This window comes from Bubalus kerabau, chromosome 15, assembly GCF_029407905.1.
Source record: "Bubalus kerabau isolate K-KA32 ecotype Philippines breed swamp buffalo chromosome 15, PCC_UOA_SB_1v2, whole genome shotgun sequence".
NCBI classification, from domain to species: domain Eukaryota; kingdom Metazoa; phylum Chordata; class Mammalia; order Artiodactyla; family Bovidae; genus Bubalus; species Bubalus kerabau.
In genome coordinates, this window is record NC_073638.1 from 21,958,401 (window position 1) to 21,973,970 (window position 15,570).

The 15,570-nt window shown below is 50.2% G+C and overlaps 1 protein-coding gene across 7 annotated transcripts in view; it reads right to left on the minus strand.

The window, feature by feature from the left end:
- PPP2R1B (protein phosphatase 2 scaffold subunit Abeta) overlaps positions 1-15,570 on the minus strand; it is a 36,030-nt gene continuing 20,460 nt past the window's right edge. For 2 of the 7 annotated variants that reach the window (XM_055547947.1, XM_055547950.1), the window contains 4 exons: positions 15,210-15,301; positions 10,870-10,991; positions 1,630-1,710; positions 2-784 (listed from right to left, as the gene is read on the minus strand). In XM_055547947.1, coding sequence (XP_055403922.1) covers positions 677-784; positions 1,630-1,710; positions 10,870-10,991; positions 15,210-15,301 — 403 coding nt within the window. In that variant the 3' untranslated portion in view covers positions 2-676. Of the gene's footprint in view, positions 785-1,629; positions 1,731-10,869; positions 10,992-12,488; positions 14,814-15,209; positions 15,302-15,570 lie in introns of those variants that run through there. The other 5 variants (XM_055547949.1, XM_055547943.1, XM_055547946.1 and 2 more) reach the window with 5 other exon arrangements.

Here is a 15,570-nt window from a genome sequence, read left to right on the forward strand (position 1 = left end):
TTCAGAGTCCCTAGGATGGCAGAGTTGCAGACCAGGCCATGAGCCGCTGAGCCCAGGAAAGCTGCGGGCTCCGGCAGGACCACTGGGCTGACGGATGAGGCAGCAGAGGCTCTGGGAGTGTCACGGCCCCAGAGGTGGGCCCTGGGGAGCACCCAGCAGTGCCCGGGTCTGTTCAGACCGCAGACCACGGGCAAGGAGCATGACCCGTCCTGCTGGACTGTGTTGTAAGCTCCTGTTTGCTTTTCTCATTTATTTCAAGCAGGAATCAATAAATTCCATAACGATCTGTATTCTCTGAAATGTAAGCTGGTGAGAGGAGGCTGGTTCTATTGTTCAGTCAGGCATTTTCCCACCCCATCTGACTATCTCCTTTGCTGTGTCCCCTGACTAGTGACCTGTGTGAGCCTCCAAGCTGTTTTCTCTTCACAAATACTAAGGTAACACTAAGAAGGCTTGTACTACTCTTTTTATAAGAGAGGTACTCTGAAACGACGCCTTTGCAGTCTGTCTCACACCAGTGTGTGTACACTACTGTATGATAACCATTAGCAGCATCACCCTCTTTGTAAACCAGGCTCCTCTGAAGACACTTTGGTGAGAGGAACGTGAGGTAAAAACTTCATTCAGCAAAAAGTGCAATATGTGTGGTACTTTATTTTCGTTTATGCTTTCTTTTTTAAATCCGGGATATTAGTCTATGCTTTGGGAGAAAAAGCACTATTTCTGCAGTGTCCAATTGGGGAAGTGTGTCTCTAGTATTTATGTGCAGCTGATACGCGGGTCCCTGTAAGGCAAACAGAGCACGTTAGCACAGCAGGCGGGGGTGGAGGGTCCTCCCGAAACGGCGACGCGGACGCCCCATCCTCCCCCGCCACCTTGGGAACAGAGGAGGAGGAGGAAGGTTCTCCACGCCATCCATCCTCCAGTCTCCACATGAGGGGCCCGTCAAGGAGGACGAAGAGACGGAGCTGAAGGGCTCCTCCCTCCCCGCGTCAGACCTCCAAGGACAGACAGTCGGCGTCCCCTTGTCCCTCAGCGTCGGAGCCGTGACCTGAGCCGGTCTGCTGGGGCTGGCCGGAGCCGCTGAGGGACCGGGGCCCGCGCCCTGCCGGGGAGGGAGTGGCGCCCTCTCGTGGCGGCACTGGCCGTTTCCTCTCGGCCCGAAAGGGTGGGTCTTAGAGAAATGAATTCTGCCTAATTGCCAGAGTTGGGAAGAAGGGTGTGATCATAGCTGAAGCCTGCATGGCTGGCCAACCAGATACGAAAGGAAGGTAAAAAGCAACCGCCTTCGCTCTGGCCAGTCAGGGGTGCAAGTGCATAGTGGTCAAAAGGAGGCCCTGCTCAGGTGAGGGCAGTTACCACGAGTGGACGTGAGGAAGGGAATGCTTTCCCTGGCAGGGTCCTCCCAGCCGCAGTCAAGCCCCAGGTTAATACTGGGTTCTGTGTTGGGGTCAGAATTTTCTAGCCACGATTACATTTAAAAGCCTGTATGAGGAGTCACCCTTGAGTTGGTTTAAGAGAAATCTCACTCCAGCTAATTTTTCACATTTGTTCTCCTTTGAGACAATACGTAGGGTCTTTTGACAACATTGGTCCCGTGAGCAGTGGCGGAGTCCGTTCGGGGCTGACCTTGGCTGCACCTGGACCCCTAAACTGGGCTGCCTCTACTGCCTCCTCGGAAGCCACACGAGCCACTCGGTCTCTTTGTGCCTAGAAATCAAAGGTAAAACCTGGAGAACAGGTAGTAAGTTGGAGTCACTGTACAGACAGGGATCTTTGATGATTTTATTGCTTCTGGAAATTTTTCTAGAACTTGTCTTCAGAGTAATGTGTGGAAGACAAGAACGGTGTCATCTGCCTCTTTCTAAACTGGGACCAAAAGAATTTAACAAATCCGCGTATCCCTTCTAACAGGTTTGGTAGTGCGGCGGTCCCTGGCCTGTGGTCCCAGGGAGGAGGCTGATGACGGAGCGCTGTCTGTCAGCCCGCGGCCCCTGGAAGGCATGAGGGGACCCAGGCTGGCCTTCCCCAGCACCCCCCAGACCCTGGACCCCGAGACCCTGGCCTCACAGTGCCCCTCCCATCTTTGTTTCACTGCTCCTCCCCATGAAGGTGGCCTGGCTGATTCCAGAAGACTCACAGCCGCCCTAGTTACACCACCATCTTGCCCATATCTCATATGCAGATTTCAACACATTGGGCAGAGTCATGCACCTGCTGTTGCAGAGACTGAGAAAGACGCAGCAGCACTGCCCACAGTCAGGGTGGGTTTGCTGGTTCCTGCCAGGCATCAGCTCGTCTGTCCAAAAGGAGCAGTAGCTTCTATCTGTTCATTGATTTACCCAGCACTTTCACAAGTGATCTCTGCTAATTCCTCACAGCAGTACTATGAAATTAGTTGAGCAGTTAGTCCTCATTTTTTACAGCTGAGGAAACCAAAGCTCTGTGAAGACTGACGTCCAAGCCACAGAGCTCAGGAGTAGAGGAGCTGAGGGAGGCTCTTGGGATGCTCTTCCCTCCTCAGTAGCAGTTGAGGCATCTCACGAGTAAACAGCTATATAAGCAAAGCCCCATGTTGGTTAAGCGCTGGATAAATGTGACATTGTCCCCGAAACCTTATTCCCAATCGACTGCTGCCTGGCTTTGGTGGAAGGGCTGCCCTCCAGGTAGCAGCCGTGCATGAGCGAGGCCCAGGGAGACGGAGAGCCCACAGGAGCCGTCTTCCAGTGTCCAGTTAACTGCAAATGCTCAGGCTCATGTCAGAGATGCCTCGTTTCTCCATCTCCCAAAATAAAATAATTTCCTGCAGAAGCTGGTAATAGGACACACCCTTTCTTGATGCCAAGGGGTCCAATTGCACAGCTTTAGCCACCATTGCAGACGAACAGACTCAACCCCAAGAAAGGGTCCTGCTTAGAAAAGAATCAGGAGCTCAATACAGTCCTGAGGAGGGGGGTGGAGCATATTTACAGTGAAGGCCCATAGAGTTAAAAAAATAACATACTTTGAATACTTTTGTCTTCAGAGGCAAAGTGGGTGGGTAGGGAGAAGCTTTAAAAATAGAAGTACAAAATAACATCCTGGAAAAATGTGACCCCAGATTGGAATAATGTTACATTAGCAAATACAGATAACTGGGCCTTGCTAGGGGCTGTGAGATGCTTATCTGTTCAAGATTTGCTCAGTCAAGGAAATTCATGTGGTGATATCATCCCACTATTGATGGCGAAAGAAATCTGCCTCCACCAAAATCTCTGAAGGCAAAAGAACCACAGAGAAAGGAGGTTTGCTTCTCTTTGGGGGTTGCAATTTAGAAAACAAAAGTGATAGAGATATTTGCACTTTGTAGAAAAGGCAAGATTATTTGCTTATTTCTGAAGGGAGGAGGGTGGTCTTTGCTGGATGTTTGGTTTTGTGAAAGAGTTACTTTTGATAAAATTAATCTAATTGTAGTTATTTTTTCTGTGTGCTTTTTTTTTTAATTACTAAGAAAAAATGGTGAGTTGAATAGCTTTGGTATTTTGAGTGCAAATCATAATAGCTCCAATGTGAAAAAAATCAAAATGTAACCTGTCACTCAATGTTAGAAAATTGCTTAAAATACAGTTTAATAAATGATCTTTGTATCAAACGTAATTTAAATGGGGTAATTTTCTGCAAGGAAAATGTACTGTTTCTACCTTTCCAACCCTCTTGAATTAAAATAAAAACAACTTGTTTTCTAAGAGCCCGGGTGATCTGAATGGCAGGCGGGTGAAGCAGGGCGATTCCCTCGTCAGGCCTTGGGTGGAATTTTGAAAAGTATGGACCGTGGCTGTGTTCCCTGAGCTCTGGTGCTCATTTCAGGCTGCAGAGAAGGACAGTGGATAATATGTTCTCATTGACGTCAGCAGGGTAAATAATACCTTGCTCTGAAGTCACCCAAGCACACGGTAGTGCTGGAGAACGCTGGCCAGAGCACAGCCGACTGCAGTCTGCACACGGGTTGGGGTGCAGGGGGGGCGATGTTGCCACCGGCACTCACTGATAGACTCAGAGAGGGAGCCAGGCGAGGGTCTCTGCAGCGGGATGGGGAGCTCGGGCTCCCCCCGCCCCAGGACAAGCAAGCTGCAGGGCAAGGGGACACTGGCACTTACTCAGGATGGCGCGTCTCTGCAGAACACACACACTGTGGCCCCCTGCCCGGACCAGACACACACACAGGCTACGGTCCCCCTCCCGATAGGAACCAGCTCAGTGCCCACAGGAGCTGGAGAACCCATTTGCTGAGGCATTTGGGGCACTCTCACTCACTCGGCACTTGTTTCAGTGCTGGACCCCAAGTGAAAGGGCAGTATTAAATCCCACTTTCTGGGGATTTCCCTGGCTGTTCAGTGGTTAAGACTCCATGTAGGGGGCACAGGGTTGATCCTTGGTCAGGAAACTAAGATCCCACTTGCGTGAGGTGTGGCCAAATTAAAAGCGGAGAAAAAAAAAATCCTACTTTCTGGCAGCAAATTTAAGATTTGGTTTCACTCAGACCATTCCAGTTGAGCCATGCTACAGCACTGAGACAGCTCCCAAACTCAGGGGTCACCCTCTGGCCCTGGTGGGGGGCGGAGGGGGGGACCTGGAGGAGACAGCCAAGGGCGGAAAGAGAGCAGAGCCTGCCCACTGACCATCCTGCTGTCCCAGCACCACCTACAGGCAACTCAGTCCTGCTCCCAAATGGCTCTTAATCTCTGTCTGGCTACCCAAGAATTCAGTAACTGTTTCAGCTGCTTTTTTTTTTTTTTCTTTTTCTGAAGGAAAGCACTCAATTTCAGCAACAATGTTTTGCAAACTTTACCCTTTCCCACCAAATTTCTCCATCCTCTTGATTTTGTGTTGCCAAAAACAACCCCAGTGTCCAGGGTACAGGCAAAAATAACAGCCCTGCCAGCAGAGACTGGCCGGAACTCTAGCCCCTAGTCAAGCCCTTGACCTTCACAAGCAGAATCTTGGTTCTGTGGCCTTTATGAGCCAGAAGCTCAGTGCAAGGGGCAAGGGCACCCTGAGCTCCAGACATGGGACCTCTGGGGTCTAAAGCTTGTCAAGAGTGCTCCCACCTCCAAAGCAAGGCAGCATCTGCAGTGCTCCTCACTAGAGTCCACCTCCATCACGGCCAGTCAGGGTCCCACCCAGGGTTCTGTTGACCATCTGTTCTTTTCTACTCCACTAGTTCTTAAACAGGTTTCATAGATGCCTCTGACATGCTGATAAAAGGCTCTGGATCCTCTTCTGAGCAACGAGCAAACATACATATACACAACTTGAGACAGACAATTTCAGGAGAGGAGTTGCTTCCCGGACCCACCGAGGCCCATTTGTGGGGCCAGAAGGGTTTCTAACCCCCGACTTAGAGCACCAGCATCTCTGTCTGCAACCCCTAATGCTCCTCAGTTACCCTCCTGGTAGTGGCTCAGTGGTAAAGAATCTGCCTGCAGTGCGGGAGACCTGGGTTCAACTCCTGGGTCAAGAAGATCCCCTGGAGGAGGAAATGGCAACCCACTCCAGTATTCTTGCCTAGAGAATCCCACGGACAGAGGAGCCTGGTGGGCTGCAGCCCACGGGGTCACAAAGAGTCGACGAAGCGACTCAGCAGCAGCAGGGCTCATGCTTCTGAGTGTTCCCACCCCTCCCTGGGTGGATCCCAAAAGCAAGAGTGCCCCCTGCTCTGCCCGCAGCCCCAGGCACCACGGGAGGAAGTTCTGGGCTTTGTGCACTGAACTCTGGGTACCACATCGCTACAAGACACGTGTCACCTGCACAGGCGCCAGCCACTCTGCCCTTTTCATTTGGTCCCAGTGATACCACTTCACAGAAATGACAGAACACGTGAAACTAACACAACATTGCAAATCAACGGGCGCATCTGGCACGTAACGTTCAGTCGTGTCTGACTCTCTGTGACCCCATGGACTGTACCCCTCCAGGCTCCTCTGTCCATGGGATTCTCCGGGCAAGAATTCTGGAGTGGACTGCCATTCCCTTCTCCAGAGGAGCTTTCCGAGCCAGGGATTGAACCCAGGTCTCCTGCATTGCAGGTAGATTCTTTACCGTTTGAGCTACAGGGAAGTCCTCTACACTCCAGTAAGAATCTTTTAAAAAATGAAATGACAGGGTGGAGCAGCTCTGGAGGGATAGGATATTGTTCATGGCTCATCCTTTGGAGGGTCCCTTGGGAGAAAGATGTGGGTCTCGACTGAAGCGAGGGGGATGTCACCTCAGACATCAGTGGCAGACAATTGAGGCCATGCCCCAAAGCCAGGTCAGCAGAGCACGAAGCTGGCGCGCGCCTCCGGCCGCTCAACTGACATGCCTTTCTGCCCCAGGTGTGCCAGTCCTCTGGCCCAGCTGAGCTCCTCTGGACTGACAGTTGCAAATACCCTGAGGGAACACTGAAAGCTCCCTTTGTATAAATTTCCAGGGGACTTTCCTAGGTGCACTGACTCAGAGCTGGTCTGCAGCCCAGGAGAAGCCGGTGCCGAGCTGAGCCGCTGAGTGAGGAACTCGGGTGCAGGAGAGGGCATTGCCCAGGAGGGGCGGACACCCCACTGCAGCTGCGGCCCTGCGAGCTGGTGGTGTGGAGAACTCAGGGAGTCTGGGCCCCAAGAAAGAGGTGTCGGGAATCCAGCCTGTCAGAGGGAGATGCTGTCGGCCTCCCTGTCGGGCAGGCTCTGAAAGCTTCTGACTCAGTCTTTCTCTTCATGCCCCAGAGATGAGGGAATAAACGGGGCCTGAGATACCAAAAGGGGGCCTGACTGGGAGCCCTGACCCTGAGGAGGAAGCGCGTCACCGCGCTGGGATCACCCACTGTTGGGGGGCGGGGGTGGGATGCAACTGAACTGAGGGAAAGCCCCCCAGGCCTCTCCCTGAAGCACGCCCCACTGTGGGACCCCGAGTTCACAGACCAGCCGGCGGCTCAGGTTCCAGTTCGGGGCCTACTAGAACTGTCCCCCGGTCACTAGAGAAGCCCCGATGTTCAGCAGGCTCCTGCGCCAGCCAAGAAGCTGGAGGAGACTCCAGGGACGAAAGGGCTGGGCAAGAAGGGCCCGGCCAGGAGCAAGTGTGGAAGAACGGGGTCCAGCCTCCCTGCCCACTCCCTGGAGCAGTCACTTGGCCACTAAGACCCTCCAGTCAGGTGGAATCTATCCATTCTCTGCCAGGGACAGCTTGGGAAGCAGCAAAGTTCCCCTGGCTGGGTCCTTGGCCCCTGGAACTATTCCCAGCCCTACTGCTAACCTGGGCAAATCACTGCAAAGGCTCATTATCCCAACGGTGACTCGGGAACACAGATGAGCTGACTCAACAACCGCTTTACTGTGGGCTTCAAGTGCAGCCTGGCCTAGCCCTGCCCTCCAACAAGGAAGCACTCAGAAGACTCCAAGATCCCTTCAATGGCTTGTCACTTCTACCTCTTGTTTCCATTTAACTCCTGATCATCCCAGCACTCAACATAGAAAATAGTTGTTTGGTGCCAATGAAATCTTGTCACAGATTTAAGGTGCCCTATTCCAAGCACCTGCTCCAGGTTAAGACCCAAGAACAGGACTTCCCTGGTGGCTCAGGGGTAAATAATCTGCCTGCCAATGCAGGAGACGTGGGCTTGATCCCTGGTCTGGGAAGATCCCACGTGCTGTGGAGCAACTAAGCTGGGCCTCACAACTTGCTGAGCCTGTGCTCTAGAGCCCGGGAGCCGCGACTACTGAGCCCACAGGCCCCAGAAGCCGTGCCTCACAAGGGAAGCCACAGCAATGAGGTGCCCATGCACCGCAACGAAAAGTAACCTCCACTCGTCACAACTGGAGAAAAGCTCGTGCAGCAACCAAGACCCAGCACAGCCAAAAATATCTAAACAAATTAAAAAAAAAAAAAAAATACAAAGAACCAAGAACTTCGCCTAGGATTTCTCCTTTCAGTGATGAATTCTAGGCATGGGTACCACAGATAAAAGAACAGCTGTGAGAATCCATGTCCCACCTAGAAGGCTTTTGTTCTGGATACAGGAGGGCTGGAGGGCCCGCAGTCTTTCTCGGCAGACGGCTGCTCAGTCCCCACCCCCGAGAGCAGTGTGGAGAGGCGGCAGGCCCTGAGGACACTGCTCTGTGGCGGTGGTCTGCTGCCCCCTCCCTGGGCTCTGATCTCCAGATTGGATGCAGGCCTCCTCTCATCATTCTGGGCTCAAGAGAACCAACCTCCTACCCTAAGGTTGGCTCTTCCTTGAGGAGCTCCTCTCCTTTAGACGTCCACAGCCGAGCTCCTCAGAACTGCCCTGGAGACCCTCAGGCAGCACCCAGGCCCCCCAACCTGCTCTCGGGAGAGAAAAAGACAGGACAAGCTGCCCCTCTCCTCCAGGAAGCAAGCTCCAAAGGGAGCCAAGATTCCCGAGCGGCAGGAGGGCCCCACCTCAAGCTGGCGAGAACTGCTGGTTTAAAACACAGAGGGAGACAGGTGCCAGAGGCAGAGGTCAGAGATCCTAGGGGCCCAAATGAATGACACGCTGAGCTTGGGGGAAATAAGGAGAACTGGAAAAACCAGAAGGAAAAACAAGGGTGGAAGAAAGAATGGGTGCAGAAGGGGCAATGTCAGTGGAGACGGGGTGGCCGGGCTCTGGCCAGCGTCTGCACGGCACAGGCTGTCGAGTCAGAGAGAGCACGACAGCAGGTTCGGGGGGGCCATGCCTGAGACCTCTACAGATGATGCTTCACTTGATCTGAGTCTCTGAACCTGGGCTCAGCGTGGAGCCTGACTGTCCCTCACAGCTGCTCCTTCCTGCAATAACAAGACTGACATCACTGTTGTCAGGGAAATGGTGTTTTGATTAAAATCATGTGACAGCTACTTCGCGATTCAATAAACAAATCCTCTGTTAACCCTCGCCTGACAGAGGACCGTCGGCAGCTCTGTCAGCAGACAGCAGCCACCAGGGGCCAGCCTGGGAGGCCCCGAGCAGGCACCCGTCAGCGCAGGAACTGGCCCTCGTCCCACGGGGCCATCCTGTCTTGGGTCAAGAGGCAGGCCAAGCCCCGGGTTGTCAAACAGTTCCCGCAGGGCCCAGAGGCCAGTGGACACTGGAGGCAGTTCCCAGGGCTCTCAGTAGCCGGGGCTCACCCCGACCCCGCCGGGGCAGATGGGCCAATCTGCTATGTGCCACCGACAGTGAGTGAGGGGTTAAGAACAATTTCTGTTTTGCAACTGGATGACTTCCTGGATCACTCACTTGGCTGCTGGCCCCTGACACACAGGGCTCTGCCTGGCAACAGCCAATTCCCTTTCCATCTCACCCCGAGTCCTTTTCCTTCAGTGAAACAGACTCAGGGAAGGTTCCCTGAGTCAGGACAGGGGGTTTTACTGGGCTGACTGATTTGGAGCCTCAGAAGCCGAGCACATCTGGGCCTCCAGTGCTGGAAAAGACACCCAGTAGACAGGACAGGGTTGGGGGAGGTTCTCGACCCGAGAAACAGAGCCACGAGCACCCACCACACAGGGCTGCTGCAAGGACGAAGGGAGATTCTGCTGGGAGCCTGCCAAGCTGTCTGCAGTTACCGAGTTTCGGGGTTCAGGACATGGCAGCAAATGCTGTTTCCCCAGCTTGTGGCCATCAGGGGCCGCCTACAGACCCGGCAAGTCTGCCACAGAGGGGTCGCCTCAACTAGTCCACGAGCAGATCACAGGCAAACCATGTGTTTAATGGCACAGTCAGTGGACCCTGAATGTGGAGGAAAATATAACTCCTTCCCAAGGAAGTCTGTGGCTTAGGCTTAAAAATGTGAAACTGTTGTTCAGATGTGGTAGTTTCCCTGAGGCCAAGTTCAGTGAAATAGAGGCAAGGACCAAAGGCTGCTGCGGCTGAGGGTGCCTTCAGCCCAGCCCTGCCTCCGGGGCGGGGCAGCCACTGCAGGGAGAGCTGAGCCGCCGGCCCTGGGAGAGCGGTGCACACGGCAGGAAGGGGAGAACGTTCGAAGATGAGGTTGCAGCTCAGGGCCTGGGCCAGAGCAAAAGATTCTCATGGCCCCAGTTCACAAAACATGAAGGAGAGGGCATAAAACATGAAGGAGAGGGCATAAAACATGAAGGAGAGGGCATAAAACATGAAGGAGAGGGCATAAAACATGAAGGAGAGGGCATAAAGATTTGTAAGACAAACGTTTTGATGTTAGAACTGTCACCAAGCAAACGCACTGGAGTGGGTACAAAAATACCATTATCTTCCAGATAAACTAAACGCAGCCTGACATCAGCACGCGGCAGCCAGCCCCACTGTGCTGCTTTTCTGAAGGAGTCTGTAAGTCATACGTCACCCTCCGAACAAACAGCCCCAGGGCACTGGCTGGCACCAACTTCGCTGAACTTGAACTTGGCACACGTCCTTCAGAGTGGTGTCAAGGGGCGGGGTTGGGGGCGGGGGCGGTGCCTAGTAAAACATTCAGACTGTTACCCAGTAAAATAGTAAATGGTTTTTTCCTCAAATGAAGTGACTACCTGAGATGAATTGTAGCAAGTAAGAACAGTCTCTTCTGGGAGGTGTGTAGAAACAGCCTGCTTCAATAAGCAACTCTTTACCAAACCACCTCTCCCCTCTGCGTTGGGGGCAGGGTGGCAGGGTGCTGGCAAGCCCACCCCACCTTTCAGAAGGCATTCCCACAATGAAGGTCAAGAAATATACGTAACATACCTAAAAACAGACTCCCCTGGTCCCCAGAACTCCGCCATCCTCTCAGGGAGAGAGCTCAAAGCTCTGGCTTCGCCACCTCCAGCAGCAGCCCCAGGCCGCGCCGGCTGCCCTCCACCCACACACCTCAGCCCAGGCGACGAAGGGGCCCGGGCCTGCGGCGTGAGGGCACTTACCTTCCCTGTGTCCTCTCCAGGCCCTCTGGGCCTCAGGAAGTGGTTCTTGTCAGCCCCAGGGGCGCTGGGCTCTTCACTGTCCTTCACAGGAAAATCTAGCTTCCTCAGCCTTTGGGCCACCGCTAGAGACACAGACAGCAGACTGTAACAGACCCCGCCAGGCCGCGTCCCCAGGAGCTCCCCTGCACCTCCTCGCCACGGCCCTCAGGTGTGCCAGCCCTGCGATGGGGATGCACACAGGCCTCCAGGCACGGAGCTGGTCCACCCCTGCACCTGACTGAAGGTGCCTTTTCCTCAAGGGCCATGGGAAGAGCCACCCCACTGGGCCTAGGGTGCCAGCCGGGTGCTCCCCCACCTCTGGGTCACTGACAGTCTACAGAAGCCCAGCCAGACAGGAGCGACTTGGCTCCTTGCAAAACTGACGACGTCAATTTAAGACAACAACGCTGAAGAAAGAAATGACTTGGCTTTTCTGCCCAATGAGTAATTAAAATCTCTTCATCCTCCAGAAAGATTTCCATCTCAACTGAACATTATGTAATTTCCTGGGAAAAGCAGGCTCGTGGAGGCAAACGGGGAATAGTGAGACTATTCTGGGTACAAAAAAAGACTGGAGACATGTGAGTGAACGAGAAAGAAGAGCACGGAGCTGGATGGAAAACAGGAGTATGAGAGAATCCCAGAGAAGCAATTACATAACATCAGACCACAATCTCTTCATTGTTAACTAGAGAGAACAAGGTGACCGCTCCTTCCCCCTCCAGTCTGTAACCAGGCAGTGCTTAGAAAGGAGGCTTTAAGACCAGAAGGCCAGGAAGGAAAACAAGTGTCAGAGGAATTTAAGTGAAAGGCGAGAGACAAGCACCCAACTTGCTGGGCCACTCTGCCCTGCCATCCCCAGGGCAACGGGACCAGTGTGATTTCCTCAGGGAAGAACCAGATTTTTAACTCCATGACAACGCAGCGATTAACAACACTGCCAACAAGCCAGCGTTACCACAGCCCAACCATTGGGTCAGGAATGACACTGATTCCCCTGGAGGTCCATGCAGTATCTTGACCGCTTGGAGAAGACCGCTCAAAGGTCAGGCTGCCGTCTCTGTTGATTCAGGATGTGCTGTCCAGCAAAGACCCCCAGGGCCTAGAATCATAGTGGCCAAGCGGCGGGATTTCTGTGACCTGAGGGCGCCAACGTGACTGGAAACAGTCACGTTGGAAACCATACATTAACCTGTTTATGCTTACGAAACCAAATGCACTTCAGGTTCGTATCTTCATGACAGCATAGACAGAGAAACAAGATCTTGTCTTTTAAACCTGTGAAAGTTAAACCCCACAACACTAAGGTGAATTCCACTCCTGATAAGACTTTTATTGGCATAACACTGTATACATGTCTCTGCTTCACTTTTCTAATCAAACAACTGCTGTAAACTGCCTAGGATGGGTATCTATGGCGGCGTTTATTCCAGGCGCTGTACAATCCAAATACAACTGCTGCCTAAGATGGGCACTGGGGAAGGGCCACATAAAAGCAGTGGAATTCTTTTATTGCATCAACAGGAGAATGAGAATAGTCTGGTACCTTGTTCCACACACACAACACAACAGAACACAGGTTTTAGAAATTCACTGAACACATTTTTATTGAGCACCTACTATGTACACCAGACACTGACCCAGATGCTGGTGGTACAGATACAGCAGAAGACAAAACAAAAACCCCAGCCCTTACAGAGCTCCTGGAGCTTACATTCCTGTGAAACTAAGGCAAGAGAACTAATACATGGAGAAAAGGACAAGTTACGGGCCAAAGAACAGTTCCTCTGAAGAGTAACAAAATGGATCCCTATTGTTGAAGTCAGAAGAAACAATAAAGTCCCTACAGGGTGACCCAAAAACACAGGGCCCTGCTGAGCTCCCTGCCCCAAGCCTGAGAAAGAAAGGGTCACAGTCTCCCCTCTGCCACATCTAAGGGTGGAGGTCAATGCACAGTGCTCCCCAGCTGGGCCACAAGGCCAGTAAACAGTCTGTCCACAAACCAGAGGAAAGCAACAGTTGTGTAAATTCGTTTCAATCAAGACAACAGTCTCTCAAATATGAAATTCAATGAAGATGAGCATTAACTGCAGGTAATAAAAAAAAACAAAAAGAACCATGAAACAAACATTGTTTACAGCATAATAATTAATCATTTCTTCAGGGAAAGAAAAGATTTTTTTGCCTAAGAAAATATTTAATCCATAGCCCAGAAGTAATAAAATAGAAAATTACTATAAACTAGTTTGGCAGTTTGAAATGCACTCAGATAATTTTGATTTTAAATGTTCTGCTTTTCTAAGGTAAGACAAACTTTAAAGTATTTGGTCAAACTTGGTTTTCTGAAATGGTTTAATGTACAAAGCTTCCTAGAAGTCTCTGTGTCTTCACAAAACACAACAGGGCTCACTGGCTTTAAGAGACTATAAATGAAAGAAACTACCTGAAAACCAAAATGGAAACAAGCTGACTACAGCAAGACTCAGACTGAGCAAGATGCACTGAGAGAAAAATAAGCTACAATAAAACCTCATTAATTAAAAAGTCATTAGGGCAAGGCAAGTTTGATTAGGTGAAAATTGTTCATAAATTTAAAAGAAAAAATACTTAAATCCTCCATTAAATATGTGTGTATATCTATCAGGTATAAAGAGCAAATTCAATGTATCTAAATAAAGGTGTGGCTGGTATTTTAATATAATTGATGAGAGTGATTAGAAACTAGGCATATCAAGTGGGAAAAGGGTGCTTTTTAAAGAGCGTTTAAGTAGTTCAGAAACATCAGGCTTCCTTACATACAATTAATTTGCTTCAGCAAACCCTTCAGCTTTAAGTCATTATCAATTCCATGAGGAATTAATGAGGTTTTACTATAAAAGTAGAATAACATTTCAAATGATAAGATTCCAGCATCACCCATACCAAACAAATACTGAACCTTCCATTTGGAAAGCTATTCAATACAGCAAGAACCAAACATCCACACAGCTGGAAGCAGAACCAGGTAAGGAGCAGGAAATCCTCCGTGCTGTCCCACTGGTTCCTTTACTCATTAGAGATGCAACTGCAGTCTACAATCATACAATGGAACCACTGCTTACTCAGGGGCACTAAATTTTAAGCATCTCGGCAGGGAGAAAGAGGAGTATTTTTGAACGCAGTCACAGTGGGGAGCTGCGGAAATGGAGTTAGGTTTCAACACGACACATTAGGAGCAAGATGTATCTGCATTTCAGGTTTCTGAATGACATGATTACAGCCACAATCGAGCAAATAAAAACCAAAACAACAAACACATGAACCCTGAGCATCCACATTCCTCTTTCGCGTGAGGCACTGACATGGACCATCATTATCCAAGAGAATATGGCTTTCACTACAGTTAAATCTCAGTGTGTCTCCCAAGTGGAGTGCTTATAAAATAAGTTATTCTAAACCATGTACATTTAACTTTGGAATGGAGACACACAGATACATGTAAACATCCAAAGAATCACTCTGTTCCATGTCTGGGTCCAAAACCCGTCCAGGCTTGGTGGAATATTAAACAGGCTGGGACCTGATTAAACAATGACGATGCAGGAGCCCAGACAGTGCTAAATAAATCATTAGGAAACAGTCAAGAAATGACTGTGCCAAGTATCAGAAATTGGTCACAAACAATAAGAACAGTTTAAATTATCCCAACAAGGAAGACAAGTGAAAAACAATGCCATTTCATCTTTAGAAAGAATCAAGTCACTGAAATTTGATTTCTTGTAAGTTGCTGCCACTTGCTCGGATGAGGTCTTGAAGGTTTTCCATTTTTTTTCTCTCCACCCATTTCAAGAACACATTGACTAGAAGTCTGTGATAAGAATTTAGTAAAGTCTTCCCCCTCGTTCCTCGTTATGCCAGTGCAAGCACTAGAAAATTCCAAACAAAATCAAGTTAGTGGTACAGAAAGTACAGGAACTATGTATGCGAATATTCAGCCCAACAACAATGATCCCAAAGTGCAAGACCAAGAGCTTCTCACAGTGGTCAGCTTCTTTACTGTCAGGCTAATCCAAAGTTAAAACTTTAAAAACTGATTAAAATCCAAACAAAACACTGTTCTTACCAGTAAGAATCATTTCCCTACCCAGCCCTTAGATATGGAATTGAGAAAATGGCCTGCCTGGTGGTGGGCCAAGAAGGTTCTACTCAAAGACGAGACGGAGCTCACCACCCCCAGGCCCAGGTACTCATCGCCTGGCCCACTTAACACCACTCACATCCCGTGAGCCCAAGCCAAAGCTGGAAGGCAGAAACAGACATACCACTTATGGCTTCCTGTGCAAAATACTTGACATCCATGTCTTCATCTTGGCCTAGCTTCTGTAGTACCGGCTTAACCTCCTCCTGCAAAGCACTAAAATCCAACAGTATCATTTGTGAAAGGCAGTCTTCTGAGCCAGAGAAATGCTTTATGGTATGTAATATATATTATACTCTATGGTAATTTTCACAGTTTAAAATTTTTTTAATATTTTAAAACACCTATAATATTAACTTGTACTAAATAATTTCTCTAAGTCTCTGCAGAATTACCTTTGGACAATGGTCTACACATGTATAGAGCTTAAATATAAAGAGCAGACACCCTCAAAATTGGTTGTTGAATTACTTTATTATTTTCTT